The 24,004-nt window shown below is 44.3% G+C and overlaps 1 protein-coding gene across 2 annotated transcripts in view; it reads right to left on the bottom strand.

The window, feature by feature from the left end:
• CHIC2 (cysteine rich hydrophobic domain 2) overlaps positions 1-6,357 on the bottom strand; it is a 30,820-nt gene extending 24,463 nt beyond the window's left edge. The window contains exon 1 of one of the 2 annotated variants that reach the window (XM_063157263.1): positions 6,162-6,357. In XM_063157263.1, coding sequence (XP_063013333.1) covers positions 6,162-6,280 — 119 coding nt within the window. In that variant the 5' untranslated portion in view covers positions 6,281-6,357. The remainder of the gene's footprint in view (positions 1-6,161) is intronic. The other variant, XM_063157264.1, reaches the window with a different exon arrangement.
• Between the last annotated feature and the right edge of the window lie 17,647 nt (positions 6,358-24,004).

The raw sequence follows: 24,004 nt of genomic DNA, 5'->3' as shown, positions 1-24,004 counted from the left end.
TAAAGCAGTTTGAAATGAGCTGGAGTTACTAAATCTACTGGGTTTTACAAGACTTAAAGGTCAGAAGAGTGTCAGCTTATCTATTAAAAACATTTTCTACCTTACAGTTGTTTGGTTGGGTTCACAAATACATGAACCTCAAAGAAAACCTTATTATTTTCTGGCATCTGGGCTGGACAATAACTTCAAGTAGAGACTATACAGACTATAAAATCTTTAATGCGACTGGCTACTAATTTGGTATACAGCAGTCAGTGTAAAATTTAAGTTGTAATCAAAAAAATTCTGAATATAAACAGAGCAGTCTATCAGATACTACAAACAAAAATCAGAAACTAAACTACTCTAGACTTGAAATACTGGCAGCAACACGTATCACACATTGCTGCATTGTATGCAGAAAAGCTTACCTGAGCCTTGACAGCTGAAGACTTTAAACACATAATTTGCTTTCACAATATGCTATCAAGCAGCTAGGTACTTCCCAGAGTTTTAGAGTTGTTTTTCTTTTTCTTACTGAACTGAATGATCTGCATGCCAATGGAGAACTTTGTCCAAGTAATCAAATAGGCAGTTATGTGGTAAGCTATTGTGGAAATCTCAAAAAAGCTATTGTGGACAAAAAGGGGCAGATGAGTTTCTCTGTAGATATATAAAAGGTGGTGAATTTTGAGATTCCTAAACTATGCTTATGTGACACTCCACTAAAGTTTGACAGGTACAGCTCACAGGACAGATCTTTCATCACCACTCATGATTCTCTTAAACATCACCTCAATGCAAGCACCAGTCACCAGAAATAGCAATAAAATACTGGGCACCACTGGGAAAGAGATTAACAATTTTGACTCTCCATGAAACCCACATACTCAGTACTGGGTGCAGCTCTGGTATCCACATTTCATGAAGGATTTGGAGTTAGAAAAAGACAGAGAGAAGGAAGGCTAGTATAATAAAGGGAATAAAACAGCTGCCTCAATAGACTAAGGCTGACATTAAGCTGGAAAAGAGAAGGCTGAGAGGGACACATGATTAAAGTGCAAAGTTTCAGGAAGGCAATGGTAAGGGGAGCGTCCATCCACAAATCCCACAACAGAGCGCTTTGACTGAAATTAGCCAGAAATTGGTTTAAAATAGTTAAAAGAAAGTGCAGCTAAAAATAAAGTGCAAGTAGCTAAGTTCTGGGTTTGTTTCCACTTGACATTACTGATGCAAACAGTGCCAAAAGATTTGAAGCAAGATTACACAGGTTCCCTGACAGACACACTAAAGCAAAGGCAATGCTGAAGCATACATCACTCACATAGCTGCCAATGCCAGAGAGTACCAGACTGGACACCAGGAACAGCCAGACTCACATGCAATCCATATGCAGCAATACCTGCTGCCAAAGTTTGCAGCAGCACACTGGGCTATGCAGCTGGAGGATTTAGGTGACTTTTTCATAAGGTCTTAAGGCAAAGAAAGCAGGTAATTTTCCTATCAGCGATTACACGCAGTAGAATCATAGAAATATAAAATTATTTGTGTTGGAAGGAATAAAAAATCATCTAGCCTAATCTCCCTGTCACTAGATCAGGCTGCTCAAAGCTGCATCCAATCAACGCTTCCAATGAACCAAGTGTTCCATTGAATACTGCCAATGGTGGTGCATCCACACCTCCTCTGGGCAACCTGTTCCAGTGTCTCATCACCTTCACCTTTATATCCAACTAAACCTATGCTCTTTCTGTTTAAAACTATTCCCCATAGTCCTGTCACCACATGCCCAAGCAAAAAGTCTTTCTCCACCCTTCTTATAAGCCTCTTTTGCATACTGAAAGGCTGCAATAAGATCTCACAGGAAACCTTATTTACACAGAAGTAATCTACCATATTTCAGTAATTCTAACTAGAACAGTAGCTCTGCAAGCCTGTAAGTCTCTCAAAACTCGTGAAAGAACAAATGAGAATTGTTACAGAGAAACACGTATGGCAAGTTTACTACTTCAACACAGAACAAAGGCAACTTAAATTACTGGAAACATTGCTACCATTGAAAATCTTGCTGAATACTCCATGACAGGAGGACCATGCACCTTTCTGCAAACTGCTGAGTGAAAGTAAGCACTGAGGCAAAAGTTACATAAATGTCAGAGTCATGCCCTATCAATTAAGTGTCATGCCCTACTTAAAATTGCTAGTAAGTTGAAGTGGAAACCAAAGTCTGAAAAAACCCTTGGATTCACATACATTTTAGAAGCACCCAAGCCTGGAGAATGACTTCAAGCTCAAGATACAGAGGTGCCATCCCAAGTCTCAAAACTAAAATGCCATTTTACTATATAATTAGCTTATTAAATCAGTAGTTGTGAAGTATTCAAATGTTGACAGCTCCATCAAACACAAATATTCATAAAGCTCACAAAAGTCATGCCTGACAAAAGCAGCTCCCACTGGAAAAGCTCTACAGCTACCTGAAATTACAAACACTGAGGCAGAGTGAGGCACAGAAACGTCAAACCAATGCAGTTACACTTGGCTGAAGTCACAAGCAAAGAGACTGAGAGCCTGTACTCAAGGCTTGTGGTAATGTTCAATACATGGCAGGGTAGCAAAGCTGAAACTAACTCAGTTACCAGCATAATTTTGAGCTTGACACATCAGAGTCTTGTCACCATATGCAGGTAGTAAAAAAGCATACCATACATTGTAAGTAGTTATGTGATCTCAGAATTTTCACTCCTGACTGCAAGCTGAAATTTGGAAATTAAAATATTAGAAACTCCACAGAACACCCTACACGTTCAATGTAAATATAACTGCTGTGACCAAAAAAATAGCAAAAGTAAGCCTTACAATAAAATATTGGAAATCAATGTTTTGGAGATGCATTTCCTCAGACAGCTGTCCTATTAGCTTTCTTTAGTACAATACTGCATCTCCAGTGACACACACCCTTCTCTGCTTGCTCTGTGCCTTCCCACTTTACATCATGGCTTCAACAGATCCATGCTCACCTCACTTTCTTTACCCTTCCTGGACCTGAACAAGCATTTCTGGAACCTGACTCCACTTCAAAGGTACAGATAAATTCCTGCCCTTGTATACAGTGGAGAAAGAAATGGTGAGAGGTGGAAACTTTAAAGTACAGAGGTTTACAGTATAGGACACAGACAATATGGAACCTTTTCCAGCATGCAGCTCAGATCACCCTAACAAAAAAATTTGACACACGCTATCCTCTTCCTCCTTGTCCTCTCTTATGGGGACACTAAACCATTTTTTCACTGCCTTAACTCTACTCTTTAGGTCCACATGTTCCCAACCCTTAACAAATAAATATACATTTCACAAAGCTTAACATGCTTCATGATTCTCACATAGCCCCGTTTTCAGTCTCACATAGCCCTGTTTTCACTCACATGTCCTTGATAGAGAGTCAGGTTGAAAAATACATTAGCAGACTTCAGTTTAATAATAAAGAACTTACTTGGATAAATGCATTGTTATAAGTTCTTTTTCCCCCCACAAAAAGTTATCTTGCATTAAGATATAAGGTGCTGTAACAACAGCACAGAAAGGCATTCATCAGCACATCCCAATGGCTCACCACCATTCCAGCACTGCAAGAACAAATCCAGTATTACTAGTTAATACAGTCTGCTATATATATGAGACATGTCTCAACTGGTCGAGGAACAGGAAAACAGTCACTGGGAAACAGACTGGAAAACACTATCAGGCACCTACCATAAATATTCTCTTCAGGATGTCAAACACAGCATGTACCTCCACTCCTACCATAATACAGATTTCAGAAACAAATATGAAACACCTTGGACTTTCAGTTCAGTTTAAAGTAAGGATCTCTATTTTCAGAGTGTTTTCAAATTTTTGCCATTACAAGAGAGAACCTAAATTTTCAACAGCCGGGTGATGTTACTCCTGTCTACCAAGCTATCAAAACTCTGCTGGTGTGAAAATAGTTTAACTGAATATTTAAAAAACAATGTTAAAAAAAAATTATTAGCATTGCCGGCCGCCTGCTTCAAACAGTGAGTTTAAGGAGAAAACTTAGTGCTAACCAAAAGCTCCACATCCTCAAAAGGCAAAGACTTCATATGCTTTATTTGGAAAATATTTAACTGCTTTCCTTTAAGTGATTTTAATTACTCAGCTTAGAAAAGACTCATACATTTCCATTCTCTGTTGGATGAAATCAAGTAATGGTAAATGTCTTTCTGATGTTAATATGTACTCATGGAATTGACATATTTCAAACTCAACTTTATGTAAGATCAGAATGGATATGACAACAGACTATGAAAAGAGAGCTTCTGTTTAAATACACACAGCAGAAGCAGTCAGCAACTCTTCAAACTGCAGAGCCAGGGAAAGATCAACCCAGTATTTGCTTAACTGCTGATCATTTCTGTCAGACCTTCAAAATGCACACATGCTTTTATGCTGGCAAGACTAATTCATCATGTACACAGGACTAGACCTATTCCTTATACTCACCAAATGAATGTTCTAAAAGGGATCTAACTTTTAATAATAAGCTTCTGGATCAATGACCAAAAAAATTATAGGCTGTACAAAGGTAAAAGTGGCTGATGCTATGTAGTTTACTGTTAACACTTGGCACAGTGAAGAAAGTAGATGAAGATCAATTGCCTAATTTTGGAGGCACACACTGGTATTTCATTGCTCATTCAAAACCTAAAGAACAAGTACTTCAAGGAAGATCTTAAAGTAATAATGAGCTAGTAACTATTAATGAACAATTATCAAGTTAGCCATCCTTCAACCACAAGGCCCTTACTAGTCACAGCCAATGCTTCACAAGCTTCCACTAACTGGCCTGCATCTTGTCTTGCACAGCTTACCTTCAAGTATTGGAGAAGAAACCAATGTTAGCCTCTGCTTCGGTTATTTGTACTTTTCATTTGCTAATATGAAAACTATTTCATTGTGGCTTTGCTCTGTTTTTCAGAAACAGACTAGGCTACTGGCTTATTTTCAGTGAATCACTGGTACAGCTTCTGTTCACAACAAACAGCCGTAAGTTGAACACACTGACTACATGCTTCTACTCTTTCACAGGGCCTCCTTGGCCTCCAGCCCCATCTATGTCCTTCTAACTTTCCAAATCTCTCTCTGTCTATCCATAACTTCCCATTTTTAACTAGACAGCTAACTGCACTGCCCAGCTATTAGCACCTGTGTCAACCTAATAATAACGCAACAATACACCCAAGTGCCAAAAAAATTGTCAAGTCAGTATCTGAAAAACAATAGAGTTTATGAGACTCAGAGAAGCCAATCACTGTATGTTCAGCTTTCATGTCTGCGCTACAAACCTAGTTCTGCTGAACACTGAACACAAAAGAAACCAAGTTTGTACAAAAGTTTGTTCTACTGTGCCTTGTCTCCAGGTTCGTATTTCAGCTTCTGACATTATACATTGTAACTGACAACTACTACACTTCAACGGAGTGAGCCTGACAGAACTGATGGAAGGAATGATACCCTCATCTCTTACATTATTGACAAGTACTACACAAGCTCATGGTCACTTGCTGCTAGATGCAGATATCAAACACACACAAAACAAAGTTGCTTCCATGTCAAACACAGCGAAACAACACACAGTAATCACAACATCATTTTACACATAGCTATCGGAATAACTGATGCCTTTCTCTTTGTTAAAGTCCTCAGAGGTATATTAGCAGCCACAAGTTAAATGGGAGTGGGTAACAGGAACATAAACAACCTTGTTCAATAGTCCAGCCGGTCATGTGCTGGCAGATACCTGTTACACAGAGGAACTGAGGCACCTTACTTCCTGACAGCTCATCATTTTGGACAAATACTTCACATTCCTCTGCCAGTCACAGCCCAAGCCAGTCTTGTTTCCTCATCCCTAGTTAGAGGTTTGCACCCGCCTGCGAGTTTCCAGGCGGCTCCCGGCTGCCCAGTGGGGCCGACAAGAGCCCTCTCGCAGCCCCACGGACGCAGGGGAAGGGCAGCAACCCCGCCGGTGCTGCCCACGCCCACCCCCCGACTTGCCCCAAGTGGTACCCCCGAGCCCGGCGCTCCAGCCGCCCCCGTCCCGCCGCCCGGGCCTCCTCCGCCGCCCGCCCCGGCCGCGCAGGCCCCGGCGCGGCCCTTACACGGTGACATGGCCAGAGCCGCGCACCACCACCGGGTCGGGGGAGTACTTCAGGAGCTGCTCCTCCAGCGCTCGCTCCTCATCCTCCTCCTCTTCGTAGATCTCATCGAAGTCCGCCATGGCCGGGCCGGGGCGTCCGATGAGCCACAGGAGCCGGGGCGACGCGACGGCAGCCGGCCAGGGAGGCACACAGGAGGGTCCGGCGGGGGCGCCCCGGGGCCGGGCCAGGCCGGGCCGGGCCGGGCGGCAGCGGGGCCGCGTCAGCGGCTGAAGCGGCGGCGGCTCCGGGCGGGGAAGCGCCCGTCGCCCTCCGCGGGGGGAGGGGGCGAGGGGCGGGGCAGGAACAACAACAACAACATCCGGCCCCGGCCCCGCCCCCCCGCTCGGGGCCGCGCCGGCCGGGGCGGGCCGGGGGCGGGCTGGCGGCAGCCGCGGTGTGAGGGGGTCCGGGAGCGCGGTGCTCCCAGGGGCACGGAACGCCTGCGAGCGACCACAGCGGTCATCGGGTCCGACCCCCTGCTCGAGCAGGGTCTTCCTAGAGCGCAGGGCATAGGATTGTGTCCAAACGGTTCCTGAGTGTCTCCGGTGATGGAGACTCCACAGCCGCTCTGGACAATGTGTTCTGGAGTGTGGTCACCTGCACAGTAAAGAAGTTCTTCCTCCTTCCACACTGCGGTGGAGCTTCCTATACATCAATTCCTGGCCGTTGTCCCTTTTCATATTGCTTGGCACACCTGAGAAGAACCTGACTCCATCCTCTGACATGCTCCCTTGAAGATTCTGATAGATACTGGTTAGGTCCCCTCTCAGACATCTCTTCTCAATGCTGAACAGGACCAGCTCCCTCAACCTTTGCTCACAAGAGAGAGAAATCGCTCTCCAATCCCTCACTCATCTTTGTTGCCATCCACTGGACCTGCTCCAGGAGCTCCATGTCTCTGTTGCCCTGAGGAGCCCAGAGCTGGGCACAGCACTCCTGATGTGGCCTCACCAGGGCTGAGTAGAGGGGCAGGATCACCTCCCTCAGCCTGCCCTTCCCAATGCAGCCTAGAATACCATAGGCCTTCTTCACTACGAGACTTTAACCCTTTTTTGGGCGTCCATGAAGCCCATGGCTGAGGGCAGGGGGTGGTGTGGATGGTGTGTTTGGACATCTGCTGTGAGCTCAGGGGTTGCCCACCAGTGCCTCTGGTGCAGGCAGTGTAGGGAAAGTGGCCCCTGGCCAAGGCTTACCTGCTCACGTGGAGGCTGAGACCAGCATGTCCCTTGGTGCTATCCGTTCCTGGATCTGCCATTCCTGTGGCAGCCTTGGATCCTCCATGGAAAGGATCATGCTAAGACCACTGTTTGCAGAGCAGAGGAACAATGAATTTGCAGAGGAACAGCCCCTTTAGGACTACATTGATGAATGCTAAGCAGAAAACCCTAAAAATGGCAGGGATTCTTCTCTCTTGGCAGTTTTGGTATTTTTCATAACCAAAACTTAAGACAAAGACTGGAAAATGCCAGTGTGGGCATAATGGCCTCAGCAACAGGTAGGCCATCAGCTGGTGTGACAACAGTGGAAGGCAGTGTGACATGGGATATAGCACTAGTAGGATGGCATTTTAAAAACAGGGAGCAGATCTTTTTTATTTGACAGAGTGAACTGGAGTGGTGGATTATGTACTTACAGCAGTATCTAATATATAATGGCAGAGGGTTCAGCCTGAAACAGTCAAAAAAAAAAAAAAAAAGGCAAATCTGCTTATCACAGAATGCCTTGGGTTAGACAGGATGTTAAAGATCATCAAGTTCCATCCTGCCTGCCCTGCTGTGAGCAGAGACTCCTTCCACTAGACCAGGTTGCTCAAGGCCTTATCCAGCCTGGCCTTGGACACTTCCAAAGATGAAGCATCCACAGCTTCTCCAGGCAACCTGTTCCAATGTCTCACCCTCACAAAAAATGTGAAAACTGTGTCTTTCTCTCACAGTAAATAATTTCTTGCTAATATCTAATACATGTCTTTGTAGAAAGTCCCTCTTCATCTTTCATGTAGGCCTCCTTCAGGTATGCAAGCCACCTTCAGGTCACCTGGAAGCCTTCTCTTCTCCAGGCTGAACACCTCCAATTCTCTCAGCATTTCCTCCTAGCAGAGGTTTTCCAGCCCTCTAATCAACTTGGGGGCCCTTCTCTGGACTCACTCCAGCAACTCCATGTCCTTCCTGTGTTGGGGACCCCAGAGTTGGATGCAAAATTCCTTCCAGGTGGGGTCTCACCAGAACAGAGGGGCAGAATCCCCTCCCTCCCCTGCTGCCCTCAGGGCTCTGGATGCAGCCAGGACACCTTTGGCTCTCTGGGCTGTGAGTGCCCATGGCTGGGGCATGTCCAGCCTCTCACAGCACCCTCAAGTCCCTCTCAGCAGGGCTGCTCTGGATCTGTTCATCCCCAGCCTGTGTTCATGCTGGGGCTGCCCCAACCCAGGTGCAGCACCTTGTGCTTGGTCTTGTTAAACATTTGAAGATTCCACTTCTTATGCTTGTCCAGGTCCCTCTGGATGGAACCCCATTCTCCAGGTGTGTCAACCCCACCTCTCAGCTTAGTGTCACCTGCATATTTGCTGGAGGGGCATTAGATCCCTTTGTCTACATCACTGATGAAGATATTAAACAGTGCTGGTCCCAATACAGACCCCTGAGGGATATAATTTACCACTGATGTCCATCAGGAGCTGTTGACCTCCACCCTCTGGATGCAACCATCCAACCACTTTCTTATCCATCTCACAGCCTACCCCTTAATTCCATCTCTCTCCAATTAAGAGAAAAGGATGTTGTGAGCTTTTACAGGCTTTACAGAAGTCCAGACAAATGACATCTGTAGCACTCCCCTTGTCTACTTCCATTAGTGTGAAAGGAATTCTGCATTCCCCTTTACTTTCTTAGTACTTCGTATATCTTATTTACAATAGCCTCCTTTTCACATTATAATTTTTGCTTTGAAACCTGCAGGGTTTTTTTCCTAGCTTGTTTCAGTACATCATAGAATCATAGAATGTTTGAGTCAAAAGGGACCTTAAATGTCATCCAATTCTCCTGCCATAGGCAGGGGAACTTCCACTGGACCAGATCACTCAAAGACCCATCCAGACTACCCTTGAACACTTCTAAAGAGAGAGTACCCACAACTTCTCAGGGCAGCACATTCCAGTGCTTCACAACCCTCAAAGGAAAGAATTTCTTGCTGACATCTAAATCTAAACCTATAGTGTTTCAATTTAAGGCCATTTCCCCTTCTCCTATCACTACAGGCCCCTGTAAAACCTTCCTCTCCAGCCTTTTGTAGGCTCCCTTTAGGTACTAGAAGGCTGATGTGAGCTCTCTACAGAGCCTTCTCCAGGCTGAACAATCCCAACTCTCCCTACCTACTTTCAATGGAGAGGTGCTCGATCCCTCCAGTCATCTTTGTGGCCCTCCCCTGGGTTTGTTATACTGATCAGTTTATTTTCTGAAAGACAACGTTGCCACTCACTCTCCATTACTCATAAAGATCCTCACGGTTGTATTCCTCAGGTGCAGAGTGTACACAAAGATGTGATGATGCTTGCTGCTCTGTGTAAAACCAGGGTAGAAGCAGTGTGGTTGTGAGGAAATCCAAGACACTGGCTTTGCTGGCAAGGCAAAAACAGCATTTTGTGCTGTCACACTAGAAAAATGTGACAGTATTTCTATCATGAGCTTCTTGTAGCAGGTTTCATTTCCTAAATAATATAATTCTACAGAATAACACAGAATTCACCTGAGTAATAATGCACTTTCACACTAGTATGTTTAACTCATGAGGTTTTTACTTAGTTACTCTTCTTACATGTCTCACACAGAAATTGCATTTAGCAGGACTGATGGCTCAATAATTCCGTCTAACAGTCGATTGAGTAAGTGGACTAAATTTAATACTGGCAAAAGCAAAAGAAAACCCAGTAGTTTCAATGAAGCTATGCCTCCTTGTTCTACCTCACTCTACAGATGAATTTGGTAACCAGTTTGTTTTCAGATACCTGTTTCACAGTAGCAGATGGATAATCAGGGTTAGTGCTGTGCAGCGCAGCAGCACCATGCTGGAAGTCTTGGAAATGTCATCGAAGGGATGGGCTTACCTACGTCACACTGAAGCCCTTGGAGCAGTGCTGCAAGGACGAGGAAATGTTGGAGGTCCCAGATCCCTGTGCTGTGCGGCATGACAGGCTTGGTTAGCTCACTTGATGGATTTGAAATAAGACAAGAGAAAGAAAGTCCCAAGCCTCTCGATCTCGATTTAGGTGTGCATTACTTGCCTAACAAATGCCAGTTCCACAGTCTGCAGTTTCCAGGTGTTCGGTATGTGGCAGCATTTAATAGATGAAGAGCTGTGGCAGGCATGATGTGGAAGTTCTAAGGTTCTAGGCTGAGGTGCCCATGGTGCTTCAGTGTGTGTTCATAGCACCTGTGCTCAAAGCCTTCAGCACTGGACTCAGCAGTACTGGACTGCCCTCAGAGGCTGCAAGGAGACTCCTCATTTTGTGCAGCTTGTTCTACCACCTGCACTAAAGAAGGCAGACCTCTCCTTTGTTTCAAGAAGTATCAGTGAGCTGTCACTTCTCCACTGGTGATGTGTCCCTGCTATGTACCAGCCCTGCCACCAGCCACGTACTTCCAAGTCCATGCCTTCACATCACAGAGTTTGCTGGTGACTCTTTTGGTGTCTACTCTGACCCGGCATTGTGGGACTTCCACTTACAGTTACTTATCTTTTCCTTGGAAACAGTGAGAGCAATGCCAGGCTCATACTGATTGCATTTTTAAGCAACTTAACTCTCATTATATCTAAATAAAAGTGTTAGGCTTAGAGTCCAGATTGGGGAGCATTGTGCTGTTGTTAGAGGTAGGAATGCCCTCCCTCCCCAGTGTATTTCCTTACTACATTAGGGGAGAACTGATGCCATGTACAGATCTCTCTAACAGAAGTACTCACTGTCCTCAGAGTTGCTCTGTAAGAATTGCCTACTGTAATCTAAAGGAGACTTTGAATAATTTCTTTTTATGCAACTCTTTATTCCAGTTCCCCATCTTCTGATTTCTGCCTCTTTTTTTTACTTTCCTTTCCTTTATTGTTTGTCCCTCTCCTTTTTTCTGTGTTTCTATCCCAGCTCCCCCTTTGTAATTGCTTCTTTCCCCTGCTTTCCTCTGACATCTTTCAGTTGTTACTCACCTCATTCCTCTCACAGTCTTTGTCTTGTTTCTCCCTGTCTTTTCCTTTGTTAATTAGTACATTGTTGGAACTTCTGAAGGAAATTGTTTCACGCAACAGGGCATCAAAGAGCAAGCAGCAGGTGCAGGCGTAACCTTGTTCTTTGAACTCCTACCACTACTCAATAGCAAAGCAAAGCTGGCAGGAACAGCTTCTCTTTCCCTGATTAATTAGGAGAAGAGAGGTAGCCAGAAGGAAAACAAGAGTGGGTGGTGACAGCAAGGGAAGGGGGCAAGCAGGGATGGTACAGAAGCCAGAGAAGAGGAGATAGAAATAATGTACACTGCAGAGGGAGTTTAACAAAGCCTCAGACCTGTAGCAAACCAGCCATTTACAGCAAACCTTCAAGGGCACCCACATCAGGCTGTGCTTTTCTTGATGACCTGGTCTGCTCTGGGACCTGGTCATCAGTCCCTTCTCTTGACACAGAGCCCCTCACCTCTGGCTTGGCTACTCTGTCCTGCTTAAATGTCCCATTGCTCCTGACAAATCTGAATAAAGTGAATCTGATAATGTACATGTTTCTGCTAATGGTAAATCAAATAGAATTTCTAAAAAAATTATTTACAGTGTTGCAGAAACATGAAAAGGCAAAGTCAGGAACGGGCACATAGCTAAAACTCACACAACAGAACTTACTGTTTGTCACGGCATTGTATTTGTTTGTCTGACCAATTTCATTATGTCATTTCTTGCTGATTAACTGATTATTTTGTAAAATCCCTGTAAACCCCAAATAAACAAACCAAAATTTTCTGTGCAAAAATCAGAGGGAAGTCTTGGCACCAGACCATCATGGTAAGTCATATTCCTGTTTCTGAATTTATGATGAGGGATTGAGTGAGCTTCTAGATTAAAAAGGTATGTTGAAACACTCCAATTCATGTTCTTTTTTATTAGGTTTTTTTTTTCTTCTGTCAAGCAATTGATTTTATTTTCCTTTTGGTCCAGCTTCCTATTTTGCATGAGGTTAATGAGAGGAGTTCAAAAGATACCTCTATATAGAAGATAGTATTTCTGAAAGAGACTCTTTATATCATAAATAAAGTACAGAAAGCATAGATTGCATGTCAAGAGAAAAGCAGATGCTTCCTTTTCATAATTCCCTTAACATACAACAAAACGAAGAATGGAGTCCTTGTAGTTTCAAATCTGTTAAAACTGTGGATGGGTGGAGTTGGATACTCCTGATCTTTCAAGGACCAAATGACTGCACATTTCTGAAGGCAGAATCTCCAAATCCATGAAGAATTTGTGATACTCTTGACTTAAAGACCTACTTGTGTTTCACATAACCTACAGGCAGGATAAACTCTTGGCTGTTTTTAGGCATTACACTGGGTTTTGTTTTCTTCTTGGAGGACTCATTGACATGTAACGTACACGACAATTTGTTTCTTCTTTATCAATATTAGAATCTAATACAACATGCTGCTTGGTTTTTTGTTTTTTTTTTTTTTTTTCTATAATCACATCAATTAAACAGAAACACACAAAAACGTTTGTATTTGATTTAAGATTAATTTAGCATTGAAACTGATGGGGTTTTATTCAGTGCTGGGAGACCAAAAGCATAAAGTCCACTAAAGCAAAATATAAACTAAATCATATAAACATGCAAATGGAACAGCAAGTTCTAGGTTTTAAAAACATTCTTAAAACAGCAGATGTAGAATATCAATCCTTTCTTCAGAAAGTCACCTTTAAGAACAGTATCTGCTGGAAGTGCTGAAAACAAGTATAAAGGAGTAATGGGGCTGAGTCCTCTGCTGTATGTATCAGAGATACAGATACTGTAACTTGGGTAAAGCTGTGGTCAACTTCTATTCTAAAAAAATTGAACTAAAATGTGCCCCACACCAAAATGGTCAATGACAAATGCAGGCCTCCCCCAGCTGCTATTGGAGTGAACAATCCCACCTCCCTGAATAACAGCACAGATTTTAAACTAATGTCTTTATTTTTTCTTGTCTCTTTGTTTTTCCCTCCTTCAGTGCCTTCTTGTAGTTTATATTTATTCTGAGGACAGCTATTTTCCTCTTGGCAAATATGACTGAATGACTAAATTGTTTACTTACTGCCTTAAAGAAACAGTGGGTGACTTACTTAACTACTGCAACTGAACTATAAATCTCAAAGTCACTGTAAAAAGAAGTAGCTTTTATATGATGAAATTGTTAAAATAAGATCTACTAATCTGTATTAAGGTGAAATGCCTTCATGTAACATATTTTAGAGAATTAGACAATGCCTTTGTCCATTTCTGCTTGAGAATAGAAAGTGCTAAAGATTTTATCCTGCTTAAAGACAAATACCCTCTGCTATGCCACCCACATGTGCCCAATCTGTTGGAAAACTAGAACTATGTAGTCCTTTAGGATTGAGAACATAATTCTTTGCCTGTCAGATTATTCTGATAAATTACATTATAATTACTTCCTCATTAGTTACTGTGACAAATGTGGATCTAAAGAGAACAGGGAAGGATATCTTTCATTTTAAATGATCAAAACCTGAACAATTGAGATTTCCTCTGAATACTTTCAAGTTCACTAATATTTGGGAATGCTAACATGCTCATTCCTATTGCATATAAGCAAAGAGAGATTTCTAGCATCAGTCTCTTTCAAAAATGTCAATTTTTATTTTCATTTGAAAATCTTTAAAATAGTATCCTTTCTGCTTCCAAGTAGATATTTTTTCTCTCTGACAGTATTTGGCATCATCCTTAAATAATAAAAAAATAGATATTATTATTATGAGTTGTTTAAAGTGTGAAAAATTAATGTATAGTGGAATATATTACATTCCTAGAGCATGATTTCATCGAGGAAGGTAGAGAACAAATAACAATTCCAACCTCTGTGGTAAAGCATGACAGAGGGGAATAATCTGCAACTACAAAGGAAATTTACTTTCCTTTCAAACCAAGGGAAACATTGGGAAAGAATATCCTTTCTTCAGCATCCAGATCCTTCGAGTTCATTTTTGACTGCTGGCAGTCTCACCCTAAGCATTGCCTGATGCAGCTCAGTGCAAGTCTGTGCTTTATCCCATCACCTTGTGAGTGCTACAGTTTCTTGATATGCATGTGAAGAAGCAGCAGAGGAAAAAGTTGCACATCTGATTCAAAGGCACTTTGTGATCAGATTCACTGCAGGGGAATCCTTTAAGACATTGTAGCAGAGTTTTGCTCCCCTCAAAGAGACTAGAGTATGAATTCCATCCTGAGCAGAGAATTAAATCAGGGAAGTTTGGGTAACTTATCTGTTTGTACACAATGGCCAACTTGTACCAGAATGTCCTTGCAAGCAGGAGAATAACCCATGAAAGTTCTTACCCACAAAGGAATAGGAAAGCTGCATTAGGCTACCTCTGCCCAATGAGTTATTAAAGTACAATCAGATTCAGCAGACTCTGCAATTCTTCAAGGTGCCTTATGAAGCACTGTAAAATACTGCAGGATGCTGAAAAATAGATTTTGGGTAAAATCTCAGTTCTGCAGCTGTCTTGCTCTGGCACCTTGGACAAAATAAATTGTTTGATTATGTACACCTTTCCCACAGTGGGTGAATTACTGGCAGGACTCTTTATTAATTGGGATGCTCCCAGGGGTTTTTCCACTGGGTAGTATCTTAACATACAAGTGTTGTTTCTATGTGTGCATCTAGGAAGTGTGATCATGGCTTTTATTTTTATTTCTTTGGTATCCTTGAAAGACCTTTTGTAGCTCTGGAGAATGAGCTGACCTCTTTTGTTCCCCTAGCCTGAAAAAGGTCATATTTTGTTTAACTAACCTTTGAAAACACCAGGCCAAATTCTACTCCCACTGCACCATTCAAATAGCTGAAGAGTTATTCTGTCTTACAGCTCTGAACTGAGAGTAGTATTTTACCCAAAGCTTTCCATCTTCTGACTTGTAACTAGCCTGTCTTAGTACGTCTGAGAGTGCAGACAGCCACACCTCTTATACACTGTAGTGTTACTTGTATTCTAGACACATGCATGTTTTAATAGGAATATTCATTCCTTGGCTCAGCTGAAGTGTAAAAGAGAGAGCACAGACTGCTAATGTGGACAGAGTTGTGTCTGAAGTACTCATAAAACTTTGGACTCCTTTTTGGCTGAGGTTTTTTCATCTGGTCTATGTATCATAGTAATTTTTTGCACAATAAATTTGTGATTTTTACCTTCATAGTTACATCTTCTACCAGCTTATGTTCCAGTACTACTTCTTTCTTCAGAGGCTTCATACTGTTTTAGATTATTTGGTTGATTTTGGGGAGTTTCTTTCATTTTAATGTGTTGGGGTCTTTTTCCTAACTTTATAAAATTATTTTTAAGACTTCTATAAGTTTCTTTTTTTATTATATTTTGACATAGCCTCAATATTATAGCATATTAAATAAGCTTTGAACTAATACACTTAGACAAAATCATAAAACATGTGAAATTATTTTGTTTCCATGAATTTTTAAACAGAAAGCTTCAAATACAAGCTTATACAATGTATTCATGAGAAATAAGAAGAGGCAGACTATGCAAAACTTTTTTGTATTTTTTTAATAAAAACCTTCATCTTGGTTTCATTTGGATGTGCTCATATTGTGTCCTTCTTCAATATATTACTTTCTTCATAGGAAAGCAGGAGTGGAGTACCTCTAGCCTGTATTTTACTCAGACTCTACTTCCTGAAACTTTTGGGTTTGTTCCTGTATTTTAAATTGAGGCTAAAAATGTGTGTAAAAAGATGAATGTGATAAAGGGCTGCTTCCAGCTACAGGCATTGGATATTTGTTTTCACATAACAGCTGCTCAGGCAGAGCTAAGACTATATTGTGAAAATAGAACTGAAGAAAGGAGAGGATTAGTTTGTTTCTTGTAGAGCTTTACAGACTGTATCAAAATCAGACCAAAGTTTATTCTAACATACGAAAAATTCTGACCATTTTGGCACATATGGCTTTTATTACATGTTGTAATAACAAGTGTAGAAACAGAAAAAGCCCAAACAAAAGCAACAGTTCCTGTTGGAGCAGAGGCAGAACACGGAACAGGCAATGAACTGGGTTGGTATAGGGTAGAGGACAGGAAGGATGCAGCAGAGCACTACTTCCACACTTGCTCTAGGTGCTCTGAGGACCTTAGTTTTTAGGAGTACAAATCCAGCATATTTTTTAGATAACACATTTCCTGAAATAATGAACAAATTAAATCAGTACTGTTTCAAAATGGATGTTAAGCAGAGTTTGTATGTGCCTTCAGAAAAAAATCCCATAACGTCAGAGACTGTTACATAACAGTCAGAAATGTGTCAAGTTTTCTCTTAAAATTACTTCAATTTCATATGCCTATTGGCTGATCCCACAAGGAGTTCCAGAACCTCATTTCTCTCATAGTTAGAAGGAGATTTTTCCTTTTTTTTCTTGCTAAATTTCTACATGGCCAGAGTATATCCACCTGTTTTTATGATGATACTCTTCTTTGTATGGAGTAGCTCTTCTCTCTTTTGGATATTTACTTCACTGGTATAAACAAAAATCATGTCTCCTCTCTCTGAGTCTTCTCTTCTCATTGGGTTCCATGTTCCTCTGATGCTATACTTCTAAAGCTGTTCACTGGATGTGCTCTGATTTAGTTTTTTTCTGAGATGGACATAGAAATCTGTCTGCCATCACTGATGAGGTTTCTCCACACACAATGTCATGGGCTTTGACCATCTATATGGGTTTCTCCATGTATGGTTGACATACTCCAGAGTCCACACGCACAGTATTTCTGTCTGCTTAGTGCAGTGGCCTTGCCTGTCCTACTCTGTCATGCCTGTCACCTGACCACACCACAGAGATGCTGTGTAAACATGGATAAATGTGTCTGGGTCGTTAATGTCACATTCAGGTGTGGAGCTCCGAGCTTGTTGTTTGTCACTGCGCTTCTCCCAGTATGGCACTCCAGCCTCCACAGGTACTGACTTCACCTCTTTCCTATGAATAGTGAAGGCCTATTGGCTGTGGCAACGAAACAAATTAAACAAGGTCAGTCAATTCCTTCTGAGACTTATTCTTGAGGAGCTCCATCATAACTGTATTCCTCTCTGCTTTCTGAATTTGGAGGGGTGGTATCATCTCTCCTTAGGTAATTCCTTCATCAGGCTACAGGTCTTGAACTATACCACATCCATACTTTCATTACAGGAAAAATAAAGAAATTATAACCATTTTATTTGTTTAGGTTGCGTGAATTAAACTCAAAATTTACAGTTTTCTGACTGTGAAATAGTTAGCTCCTACAATATGATGATATGTTTGATGACCTCTTCATTTTTCTCACAGCAGCATTGAATGTCCATTCCTGTTAACCTGCCTTTTAAAAATGTGGTAATTGCTCTGGTAGAAAATTCAAAAGCCTGCTTCTTGGTCACTATTGGGTTTAGGTCACTATTAAAATGCTCCAACCGAACCATGACACCTGAGGATCAAAATTCATGAGGTCTGAATTTCAAGGAGAGAAATGGAGTGGGACGTTTAGTATTACACAGAATCTCATGTTCTTTATTGGACTGGGGCCTGTGATACTACAAAGTATCACTCTTGTGTTGATTTGTGGTGCATCACTGTACAACCAAAACAGATGGTGATTGGTGTGTTCAAGAGTCCACAGCAGCATTTTGAATCCTTGTTCTGACTCACATAACCTTGGGGTTTCATCTCCATCTCCCAACATAAAACTTCACTGAGGCTGCTGCAGGGGTTTAACTTTATTCCCTTTAAAGATACACCATCACAGCTTTCTCTCACATATATCATGTGTAGCAGCTAACAATTCTAGCTGTTAGAGCTGTAAACAGCAGCCATTAATGAAACCAGGGCCCAGACCCCCTGTAGTGTCTGGCCTGATGCTGCCCCATACCTGAAGAGTACAAGAAACATGGCAGACTCAGAGAAATATCAGACAAGACTGTGGGTAACAATCTCACTGGGTATTTTCTTATTCAAGCTCCTTCACGTGATCTCTTGTAGAAGTGCACTCTGGTGAGGAGACACAGACAAAAGATTTTTGCTTCCAGACACTGAAGGGAACCCATCAAAGTGCTAACACACTTTTTAAGAAGGTGGAAGAGGAAGAGAATTAAGGCCTACACCTGCATATATATGAGCAGATCTGATTGACTTAGGAAGAGCCTCGTGAATTTCCCCCCCAAATAAAATACATAACAGAATTTAGCCTTCTGGCTGCTCTTTACATGAAAGACAGTTGTGTCTGTGGGCCTGCAGGTGAAAGCAAAAGGCACTGAAGAGTGGATGAAGGCTGCTGCTGGAGGACTTTGGAAACTGTCAGTCAAACATATGGGATCATAGTCGCCCTGGAGGACTCATGTAGAAATTTGCTATTAATCGTGTGAATGAGTAACTTTGTGGACAGCACCAACAGCGTGGAGTAGCATCATCTCTCCAAGAGCTGGAAGGGGTTGAAAGACGTAGCAGGTTTCTTCCTAGAGAGAGGTGGCCGCTCCCGCTCCAGCTGGAGCTCCGCGTCCCGCCATCCTCCACCATCCCCACTCCAGGATGTGCGAGAGGGCCCTGGGACAAGAGGGGCTGGCAGTCCCGGGCAGGGTAGCCGGGGGGCTGTCCCTCCTCAGCGCAGGAGTGCCCCTTCATTCCCTCGGAAACGGCCCCGTTTCCTGCAGGGGGAAGGGGGTGCCGTGCCAAGTTCTAGGTGGGGTAATTTATGACCGGGGATGGAGGTAAGGGAAATCTCTCACGGAAGGGAAGGGCATCTGCGAGGAAAGGGGAGAAGCTGCCTTCCCTCTCCTCAGCCCGCTGTCAGCCCGCAAACCCTCGGGTGAGCTCCCTGGCTGCGAGCCGGTCTCCGGAGAGAGGCTTCACGCCCCTGCCCTCTGGGGCCGAGAAGGAAAGGCGGGTGCCCGAAGATGGGCAGAGTTCGAGGAGTGGTGGAGGAGGATCTCGGCCTCGACTCTGCCCTGTTCCCCCAGGCAGCAAGCGCGGGCGGCCCTGAGCCCTCACACCCCCGGGGCGCGGTTCCCGTTCCCGCTCGGCCGCCTCCGGCTCCGGCCCCTGGCCTTAATGAGATTCTTTGAAATCCAAAAAAGCGAGATTTAATGTTACATCCTTATCTTTGGAGGAGCGCGGTTTTCTTGCCGCGGCGACGTCACTTGTTAAACAATCCGCGGCTGAGCCCCTGAAAAGAGAGGCATTGCACCCTTCGTGCTGAATACGCTTCTCAGTGCGCCTAACGCCAAGGCCTTTTGATGTCTCACAATGCGTGTTACGCCCAAAGATTGTCTCTTTGGACAGATCTACAACGCTTGGCTTCATGTTTGGAAGTTAAATGGACAGCGAGGTTGTAGAAACTCCCACGCTTGAAGCTGGCGCAGACACTCGGTACTTTCGCCTGTTACTTTCCATGAGTGAAAGCGGCAGGGGTGGAGGGAAGGGGCTGCTGGTTTAATCCGTGCTCTGAGGCAAAGGGAGGGGGGGAAAGCAATCCAGACTTTTCCTCTCTTTTCTTTTCTTCAGTTTATTCTTTGGCAGCCTTAAAATAAGAGCTATGTGCAAAGCGTGCGCCCTGCCTAGGTAGCTTGTGTCTGGAAGTCGCTGGCAATGTTGCTGCTCCATGAAATCAAAATTTATGATTATTCAAATGTTGGGGACTGTGAAAAGAGAGGAAGAAAGAGAGAAAATTAATATTGCAGCTGTTCTTCTGATTAATGAGAGATAATTGCTCATGAAAAGTCACCCCTGTGGCATTTTGTTGTCTCCTGGATCTTTGTTCTTTTCCACTATTATTGAGGACTTTCTTGAAGACTAAGCGGTTCTTTTCAATTTTTGGTATTCAGAAAGTGTTGCTTGGTTACAGATAATGGAGAAATCTCGGGCTATATTGGGTAAGATGTGCCACAGACAGCAATATCACAATGCCACTTTCAGAAAAGGATGGATACAAGTTAACGATGCGCTTTCAATAAAACATTAATAGACTTGTTCACGCTTTTATAATGACCTCCTTAATGGGAGCTGGGGGCAAGTCCTGAAGATTGCGTTCACTTCAGAAAGGCCAGCGTCGGGATTGCCGATCACTTTGGAAACTAATAGGAAATCAATGTTAGAGTAGCGAATAAATGCGATTATAGCGCAGGAGCCTGCGGCCCCTCTCTTACCCACGCAAGACTATTTTGAGCGGGACTTTGCCGCCCGGGAACTGCCCCAGCCCGGGGCGCAGCCTGCCCAGCGCCACCGCATGTCACCCCGGTGTGATGTTTGCGGCCACGGCCGCTCTGCAGGTGTTGTTCAGGGTTTGTTGTTTTGAGTTTGGGTGTTTATTTGGGTTTTTTTTTTTTTTTGGTTGGGTTTTTACTGGGGTTTTTTGTTTTGTTTTGTTTTTCTGCTTGAAGCGTGTCCCCGGGCTGCGGCGCTTTCCGCTGAGGCAGCTCCTCCCGTGAACTCCGCGGAGATGCGCGCCTGAAAGCCAGCGCTTTCTCCGGGCGGGCATGCCGGGGTGGGGGAGGGAAGGGAAAGGGTTGCTTTTGTCATTTAAGCCGTGAATCTCTTCTACATAAAGGTGTTAGAGACATCTGGAAGAAAAGAGGGACCAGCACCCAGTCCTGCGCTCGGCGGACCAGGGGAGCGGCTCTGATGTTCTTTTTGAACTGCTCCACTTTCAAAAGGGGGCAATTTCGTTACATTCTCATTTGTTACACTGTCTTGAACTAAAGGCAGACAAAGCTGTACTCTGTCACCCCGAGCAGAATGAAGGGAATCAAAGGATTTTCCCTTAAAAGGACTAATTTTCTCCTTGAATTATGAAAGTAATGGCTAGGTAACAGCCTGTGCTCTGTACCCAACTGCTTAATACCTTCTAAATCCTTCCACGTGGCTCTCCCAGTCGTAGCAATTAGAGCTCATTATAGGCTCATAAGAGCTCTCATTTCGGGGATTACTTAATGGACAATGAAATTTTATCGGACAGAATTATTGAAAAATAAAATTGTAACGAGGCCGATGTGATGTGGGCGCACGCCTTGCATCATTCCGCCTGGTTTGGGATGTCTTTGCTTTCAAATGACTTCTTTTCTTGCTCTGGCTCTCAGAGCTGGGTTTTTCTTAGTGATTTCTCTCTCTCTCTCCCTCTCTTTTATCACTGCGTTTGGTTTATTATAACAATTACAAATTGCAATTTTGATCCGACTCTTTCTCTGTCTGCCTTCCCTTACGACAGCCCCCTCCCCAGATCCACTCTATCACTGCAGACAGCTTTTTCCACAGAAGGTTGGGGCTGTAGTATTATATTCTCATTTTCCAGAATAACCTTTCCTAAAGGAAAACAAAAAGAAAAAAAAATTAAAAATTAACATAAAATACAGATATTAGTTCAAATCTTCTCCAGATGTACTTTGCTTTAAACTGGAAGAGCCGAACCAAAGAGTGCCATGCTTGTGCACGGTGACCGTGGCAGGATCTCACGGGCCCCACCGGAGCTCAGAAGGAGCCCCCGGGGATCCCCAGGCCTCGGCGGGCGGCGGGGCCTCGGCTGAGCCCGGGGCAGCACTTTGGGCAAAAGTAGGTGAGGTCGGAGCCGACCCGCCTAAACCCCGTGAGCCCCTAATTGTTGTCACAAGACGCGGGATTAGCGCATTGCTGGAATAGCTGTCTGTTTACACTCAGGAGCCCCCGCCGGCCGGTAAACACTTTCTAATTGAATTCTAATCACATTCAAATAGCCACATAACAGACCTCAGCTGCAATTCATAAAACTTTAATTGCTATCCATAAATCCTCAGATCACCGAGGGCGGAGTGTCCCTAAAAACGCTGTTGCATCGTGCCTGCCCGGGGAGGTGCGGGGGAAAAGGGGAGCAGGGCTAGGGGAGAGCCGGCTCCTGCACAGGGGGGCCTGCACAGCGGCACTGCCCGCGGCCGGATGGGGATGGGGATGGGGATGGGATGGAGATGGGGATAGGGATGGGGTTGAGGTTGAGGACGGGACGGCACAGCACAACCGGCCGAGACCGGGCCCCTCTCTTAGCAAGGCTGCAGTTGCACCGCCGAGCCTTGCTGGTTGCAGGGGCGAGGAAATGCCAGCTCCATCAAAGGCGGTTTTATTTTGCTGGGTTTAACAGCGAAACGCTGGGTTTGCGTGAGGGATGGTAGGATGTGCGCGGCCCGGCCCTTGGGCATGATAACCGCTTCTGAACACGTTTCGGCTATTGCTGCACTCCCGAGTCTCTGTTCAGCCTCTGGTAATCAGGCGTAGTCTGTGTTTTCTGCTTTAGAGCACAATTGTCACTTCCCTTTCCCGTGTCAAGTGGGATGGGATCCGCAGTGTGTTTTAAATGCCGCTTCACATCTGCTAAACAAGAACGCGATAGTCCTTCTATTAACGATAAGTCTCTTCTTAAACTCCCATAAAACAGGTCATTGGAAAATCGCGTAAAATGCTGCGAATACCTTGGCTTTGTAATGCACTCTGAAATGCTCCGGAGCCACCGACCGTATTTAGCTGTTTATCCAATTTTACTTTGAATGATTGCTTCAGCAAACTTGGTGGAGATCAAAGAATCCCTCTCTGACATGTTCGCTTTTCATTAGCGCTGCGCACTGCGGTCCTGGAGAGGCCGGGGAAGTTCGCTTGGAAGTTTTCCGTTTAGATACCGTTTGGCTGAGAAGTGTCCAGATACTTGAAGGCTTTGTCCGTTGCAGTAATTGCCAATTTGGCAAGACTCACTTGAGGTGAAAAGGGCGAGGAGAAAAAAAAAGCCACCCAACCCACCTTACGTGCATATGTATGCACAGACACACAAACGCGCTCCATCCCTAACCCTTTATCCACGGCTGCATCTGTGTACCTGGCTCCTCTGATGCAGAACGGGCCTCCTGGAGGAGTCCTGAGTGCAGGCAGTGGGCCGGACTAGGGAAAGGTGTTGGCCCCAGGCCTCTGTGGGATCCTTTTGGATGTTCTTTTACTGGGGGTGAGGGGGCCGGAGTTGAACCTCTTGTTTCGGGGCATTACCTGCTCTCACCTCTCCTTCCCTCCCGGCGAGGGAAAGGAGCGTTCTCCTTGGGGAAAGCCCCTGAGCAGAAATTCCTGCCGATTAGTTTTATCCCCAGCATCCCGGCTGTGTTGACAGAGGGACATGCCTGCGAGCGCGACGTGTGACGGGGCCGCGGAGCAGCCGCCCCCTCCCCGCTTTCTCTGCTCCTATAATTTATTTGAGGCGGAGGCAAAGGAGTGAAGTCATCGGGCAACGAGCAAGCACGCACACTTTGCCCCCCTCCCCTACCCCGCTTTGGTCCCCCCCGGCAGCCTCTCCTGCCGGCCTGGGAAGCCGGGGAGATTTAGATCTGCGAGGCTTTCAGCCATCACGTGTTTAAATACTTGATATAAAACCCCGGCGCAGGGGATCCAGGCGGGGGGACTTTAAGACCGGCCCTCTCCAGGGACCCTTTTGTTCAGCTCTCAAACATAAGCACCTTCTCGACTCGCCAGGACTTCAGTGGCAACTTGGCCGAGCAGGAAAACCCGACTTTGGGAGAGCCGCCCCCGGCCTCGCAGTCCTCCGCA

Source organism: Melospiza melodia, chromosome 5 (assembly GCF_035770615.1).
Source record: "Melospiza melodia melodia isolate bMelMel2 chromosome 5, bMelMel2.pri, whole genome shotgun sequence".
Lineage (NCBI taxonomy): Eukaryota > Metazoa > Chordata > Aves > Passeriformes > Passerellidae > Melospiza > Melospiza melodia.
This window is presented reverse-complemented; position numbering and strand designations above follow the sequence as displayed.